General features: G+C 57.1%; 3 protein-coding genes across 3 annotated transcripts; 2 read left to right on the plus strand and 1 right to left on the minus strand.

Annotated features, from left to right (window-relative positions):
* The first annotated feature begins 102 nt into the window (after positions 1–102).
* On the plus strand, positions 103–3,338 carry H310_14621 (hypothetical protein). The gene has a single exon (XM_008882517.1). The coding sequence runs from the start codon at positions 2,526–2,528 to the stop codon at positions 3,114–3,116; it is 591 nt and encodes a 196-aa protein (XP_008880739.1). The 5' UTR covers positions 103–2,525; the 3' UTR covers positions 3,117–3,338.
* Positions 103–3,339, minus strand: H310_14622 (hypothetical protein). Its single transcript, XM_008882518.1, has one exon. It carries the CDS (start codon positions 2,000–2,002, stop codon positions 329–331), a length of 1,674 nt encoding a protein of 557 aa, XP_008880740.1. The 5' UTR covers positions 2,003–3,339; the 3' UTR covers positions 103–328.
* Positions 3,340–3,401: 62 nt separating this feature from the next.
* Positions 3,402–4,724, plus strand: H310_14623 (hypothetical protein; the record flags this gene model as incomplete). The annotated part of the gene is made up of 1 exon (XM_008882519.1): positions 3,402–4,724. One exon carries the CDS (start codon positions 3,402–3,404, stop codon positions 4,722–4,724), a length of 1,323 nt encoding a protein of 440 aa, XP_008880741.1.
* Between the last annotated feature and the right edge of the window lie 1,354 nt (positions 4,725–6,078).

Below are 6,078 nucleotides of genomic sequence, written 5' to 3' on the forward strand. Positions count from 1 at the left end.
ATCACTTGCTTGTTGTATGATAAAATGCGTGAAATCAGGACGAATCTATCCTAATTAGGCACTGTTTCGATCCATAAGTGTCTCCAACTCTGTTGGAAACTTAATCGCTCGCCGCAGCGACGCGATCGAGGTCGGGCGAAGGAAGACGAAACAAGGCGGCGTCGCGCCAGTGCGCTGCTTGTGGTGTTTTACAGAGGGTATGGTGTTGTGTTTGAATGAATTCCATCTAATTGGAAGGGGTGTGTCATGCATGTGGTGCTATGCTCGTGCAGGGCGACAAGTGATCGATCGCATGGTTTCCTTGTTTCTCGTCCACGCCATCACAAACTTAGATGTTTTCGTCGCCGGCGTCGAGGGCGCGGTAGAGCAGCGTCGAGTTGGCCATGAGTGCAAACAAGTTCTCGCGTTGGACCGACACGTATGCCATGTTGGCTCCTGCTCCAGGGACGTTGTACCAGTTGGGCAACGTTGCTAGGCCGGCGTCGGCACACCGGATCTTGTTCCCAGGGGTCAGGACCCCGCAGAGACGGATGCCGTCGTACGAGATCCGAGAGTACTTGGCGCTGTTGGCGATCGGTGCCCACGACCCCGACCCCGACTCGATTGTCTTGGACGAGCCCGTCCACAGCTTGTTTCGTGTATCCAGCCCGAAGAGGACGCCATTTGCCACGACGATTTGAATCAAGATACCGTCGAGCAACGTCCAGTTGGGCGTGCTGGTTTGAGTGTTGCGGTTGGCGCAGTACACGAGCGACCCACGGCTGACGCCACACACCACCGACCCGTCGACAGCCATGTTCATGAGGTCGTCGGATTGCTGCACCCATCTCGCGGTCGCCTTGCATGTAGGTGCGTAAAAAGTGCCGCCGGTCATGCTCACGCCGTAGAGAGCTCCCTTGTCGGCCACCACAACTTCCTGCATTGCGCGGCCTTGCAGCTGGACCCACGACACCACCGTTGGGGTGTCCGCATTGAAAGCCGTGCAGTAGATCGACCCAGCGCTGTCCGTGCCACACACATTCGACCCAAACGACGACACTGTGACGAGAGCCATTTGGGGCGTTGGCACGACGGTCCACGGCACTCGTTTTCGCTTGACCGGCAACGATGGGGGCTCGTTCGCCGTCGGGACGGCAGGCGGCGGCGCCAGGTACTGAACGTAAACGTGTCCGGCTGCGTCCACGCCGTAGAGGGACGTGTCGTAGTTGCTCACGTACGTTAATTCGCCTTCCAACGCTGTCCACGACATCGGAGCGCTGTTCGAGTCGCCCACGTGGATGGGAGCGCAAACGACTTGCAGCGACGGCGTTACGCCGCACACTCGCTCGCCGTCGAACGCGACTTGCTGGAAACGATAGTTTGGCACTTCGACCCACTTGGTGACGCCCGCCGCAAGAGTCGCGTCCGTGATGGTGCCGGTCCAGAGCTGGTTCTGGCCATTCACGCCGTACACGGTCGTCCCCGCGAGGGCAAGTTGCGTCATGTCACCGTCTAGCCGTTGCCAGTTGACGGTCGCGGGAAAGCCCGTGCGCGTCGTGCTGGCGCAAAAGATTTGGCTGCGACTGGTCACGACGCACAACGTGCTTCCGTTGAACGTGATGGCCACCGCTTCACAGAACGGCGTCGGCACTTGGACAAAGGTGGCGGTCGGGCCGGACGGACCTGTCATGAGTTTCCCGTCGGTCTGAATGCCAAAGACGACACCGTCCCGCACCGCGATATCTTTGAACGCGACGTGTTCGAGTTGCCACCACGACGCGGGCTGCTTCTTGAGGCTGCAAAACACCTTGTAATCGTCGAGCGCGTTCAAGCCACACACGATCGCTTTGTCCGCGGCGACTTGTGTGAGTGACCCAAGCACGGCCGACCACCCCTCGGGTGCATCCAGGCACGGTGCCACGCCCGTGCTCTCGCCCGTGACAAGCGACGCAGCCAATGCACCGACACGAACGAATCGTTTCATGACACTTCGGGCCTGGCTGCGATAAACAAAAGTGGACATCGTCGTGGAAATGCGTTGGCCGCGGTGGAATGTTTTCCGCGATGTTCCATAATGGAAGCGCAACGTGGAAGACGTTGGGCAGCGCCGTTTGACGTGCCAAGTGATATATTGCCCTCAGTCGCTCCCTTGGGCAAGCTCGTCACAGCGCTGGGAGTCTTGCGAGTGGTGGGCGCATGGCTGCCCCATGGGTAGGTAGGTAGGTACACATTGTCGGACCTTCCACATCCCAGCGGCGGCGAATTCGCTACGAGGGCCGATGTCGACATGCCACGGGCCAAGGCTGCAGCGCTGCCGAACGCAGAGGCACATCGTCCTTCACAGTCGGGATGCTTCCAGTCCATTTCTGAGAGTGAACAAGCAGTAGCGTTGGCCAGATTGCCGTACGTTTGAAACGAGACATTGCTTCCTGAGCTAGGTGGGGGGGCAGCATCCTCTTCGTTTCCTGGTCAAGCAAGGATGCCCCCATGGGCCGAGAGATGGAAGGGGGTGGAGCGATGTGCGATGCACAACACAGACTTGTGCCATGGCCCCGCGATTCCAGTGGCAACTTGGGCACGCCATGTTCGTGTCGTCGTCGAATGCGACGTGCTGGATGATCTGGTCGCTCGTTTCGACACACGGCGGGGGACCGCTGGTACGCACATGCACGTCGTCGTCGATGCAAACGCTGGCAATGCTGCCGTTGGAGGCGGCGATGACGTGTGCACTAGACAACCCACGTCGTTGTGGGGCATTGCCCGCCATGATGGTACCTCCCAGACCACCTGAAACGCGCACGAACTTCTCCATTCACAGATCGACGTGCACCGTTGGTGGGGCTGCGCATTGGCAACTGCGTTCCGTTGCAGCCGATGTCGCTTGTGACGGCGGTGGTGAATCCAGCACGCGCGAAGAGCGCGGTGAGGACGCGTGCGGTGCGAGAACCCGACTCTCGCGCATGACACGAAGCGCCTCCACCTTCCCAGCCCATTCGATTCTTCGTAATCGCGTCCCGCTGGTGTCCATCCAGCATGGGACGTCGCGCTCCCACCGCCAATATCGTCCGCATGGGATGTCGACGCTGTCGTCGTTGACGTTTTGTGTCATCGATTCACACGAGGTTCTGGCGCAATAACGACTGCCCATCGTCATCTCCTGCCACGAAGGACCGCCACGGCACCTTCCATACCCCCCTCCCCTTGATCGATGCCACGTTGGAGGCAGCGAGGTGGTTGCCGTACGCCATTCAACGCCCCCGACAAGGGATTTCGTTTCCTTCGCCGCCAGGGTGTGACCGCCGCCGTTTGCTGCGAATTCCTTCAATTTGCTCGCTCCTGCACAGTCCCACTGGCACCCCGATCAACACAAAAATTACCCCTCTTGTACTCTGGCCCCATCAATCGCATCGTTTCTCCCGCCCATGACCGTCTCTGCCGACCAATCGTCTGCCGTCGCTCATGTGTCGCAAGTCGGCCATGCCGACCCCTCACGCCCGATCTCTGGCCCTGCTGCCGGCCAGTCTGGCCAACCCCTAACGTCTTCTCGCGCTGTTGCCGGTCGGGTTGTTACCCCTAGGGCCACGAAAGTGAGTGGTCAAGCTCCTATGGAGCCTCTGGACCCACTGAACACCCGATCTGGCAATAGCCGAGCCACAATGGAAGGTTCGACCACGCCGCTTCATGTCGACGGCCATGAGGACTCCCTCAACACTCGACCGGGACGCAATCGTACCGCGTCTAAAGACCCTACGCCCTCCACGGCCATCCCCGAACGCGTTGTTGCCCCTAGGGCCACGAAAGTGAGTGGTCAAGCCCCTTTGGGGCCTCTGGACCCACTGAACAATCGATCGGGTGGCGGCCATGTCAAAACACCTGTATCAGCAACTACCGTCTTGGACAAGACTGAAGTCGACGTTACTTGGCGTGCATTATGGTACAAGACTCATTCCAATGTTCGCTGCCGCCCTACGGAAACCGAATTTACTACGGCCATGCGAGCGTTTCAAGCAGGCAACTTGTCCGATGTCGACCGTCGACTCGCAGCCACGGCATCGCCACCTACGCCAACTCCGCCAGAAGAAAAGTTCAACATGTTGATCGCATGCAAGTCAGCGGTTGCCACCTTTCCACTCCAAGTCATCCTAGATAGCCTGGCGACAACCCACCAACCGGCTACTTGGACGACTGCGAAGAGTGTTTGCCGCGACTTCATGCGAGTCAAGAATGTCGGGATTAGTTTCAATTGCACGGATCGAGATATGGTCACCAGACTTGGCGGTTTGAAGCTCATGATATGTGGAAGACCGTTTCCCATCCGGGAATATTCCGAATACTCGCATCTGTATTGGATCGACCTGACGTTGGCATCCGATACTCAACCCGATGACATCTGGACGTACTTCGACGCGCGCGGGGAACCACCCGTAATGAACAAGTCAACATTCGGCAAGAACTCCATCCAATCGCGCCATATTACCGTGTATTTTGCAACTCGAGACCCCCCCAAGTGCCTGATGTTTGCACCCAACGACCCAGTACGAGAGCTCTTCGTACACGGGCCTGAATCACCCCCGACCTTTGTACATCATCGCATCACGCGATACAACAAAACCGTACCCCCCAGTCTTCGCACAACACGTCAACAACCACGCCAGGGTAACAACCAAGCGTCCAAGCCAGCCAAGGCGGTGCACAACAACTTCAACACTGTTGCAACTGTCGAGCCCGGCCGACGCTCCTATTGACACCAGCGTCCCGTCAAACGACTCAGAGGACGATCAGGATGACCCGATCTCTGAAAATGATAACATGGGCAGATTTAGCTCCAGCGCCGACTCCGACACTCCCCTCCGACCTGCTCAAGCGACTTAACTTGATGATACTACATCGCAAGTGTCAGCAGAGAATTTCACGGTTCAAGTCCACCCGCATTTCATTCATGCTGCCCACGACCGCTTGATACAAACACACACCGCCATCCCAGAATACTCGCCGATCTGGTACCGAGCGCAACTCTCACGTCGTTATACTTCCAAGTCACCGACACCAATTGACCTCTCTCACGCTGAGAGTATCGAAGGCGATTCCACAAGTCATTATGGCATAGTCGCGCACTCATTTCCCAGCACATACAACATGTTTGAGGTACTTCAAGACGCCGAAGACGATCTTGATCCTTCCCCAGCACCGTACAACATGAAGATTGCAGGGAATGCCAATTTATACGCCGCTTACTGCCGATCACATGCAGATCTTTACGCCTACTCGACCATCAACACGGACGTTGAATCCATGACGATAGGTGAACTCACCGACTACAGTACCTGGAACACTATGCCAACTGCTATCATGCGGAAGAAGACCCAAGTGCAGCTCTCGCAATGATTCAAGCAAGCCCGGGTCATCTCGCTCCACTAATTGATGTCCGGCCACCCAATAACATGTCGGTGCTGCATGCCAAGCTCCCTGGCCACGCTCTCCAACGATACATCCAAAGTCACACGTATTTGGATTCAATCATCGCCGGTGTACAAGCGCAGTCGACTGCTACCATGCCGCAACCGCTTTGGGCGCATATTTGGCCACATGCCGTTGACCAACCTGATCCCACTACCTCAATCCTGTCCTCCATCGTCCCCAACAACGACAACTACCAGTTCATCCTTGCGATCTCCCATTTCTGTCTCGTTCTTCAACTCAACCAGCCTGAAATCTACTTCAACGCTCTCAAGGTTTCAGCTTTGGCTCAGGAAGCCTATCGACGACATACAGGCCACCCCCGTCTTGCGACTCTTGAGCTCGAACCACACTTTCTTTGGTCACATGCCACCTTGTGCGCTTTAGCAGCGTCACCCCTGGGCGACTACCTTCTCCAACGATCCAACGTTTCGACTTCCGTCCATCAAGCCATCTTACAACTGGCTGCAGTCCACCCTATGGACGTCTACATGGTTCCCTGCTACTCCGCCTAATCAAGACACGTGGCAACTCCGTGGCGTCTCCATTAACGCCAACGGTATCAACCGACTGCACCGATCTCTCTTTTCATCACTGGCCAACAAGTTCTCTCTCATCGCTCTTCAAGAAACCAAGTTCACC

This window comes from Aphanomyces invadans (assembly GCF_000520115.1).
Source record: "Aphanomyces invadans strain NJM9701 unplaced genomic scaffold supercont1.77, whole genome shotgun sequence".
In the NCBI taxonomy this organism is placed as follows: Eukaryota; Oomycota; class Saprolegniomycetes; order Saprolegniales; family Verrucalvaceae; genus Aphanomyces; species Aphanomyces invadans.

Bases quoted from the DNA above. Each gene is read 5' to 3' on its own strand.
- H310_14622 (XM_008882518.1), bottom strand. From the start codon at position 2,002: ATGTCCACTTTTGTTTATCGCAGCCAGGCCCGAAGTGTCATGAAACGA.
- H310_14621 (XM_008882517.1), top strand. From the start codon at position 2,526: ATGGCCCCGCGATTCCAGTGGCAACTTGGGCACGCCATGTTCGTGTCG.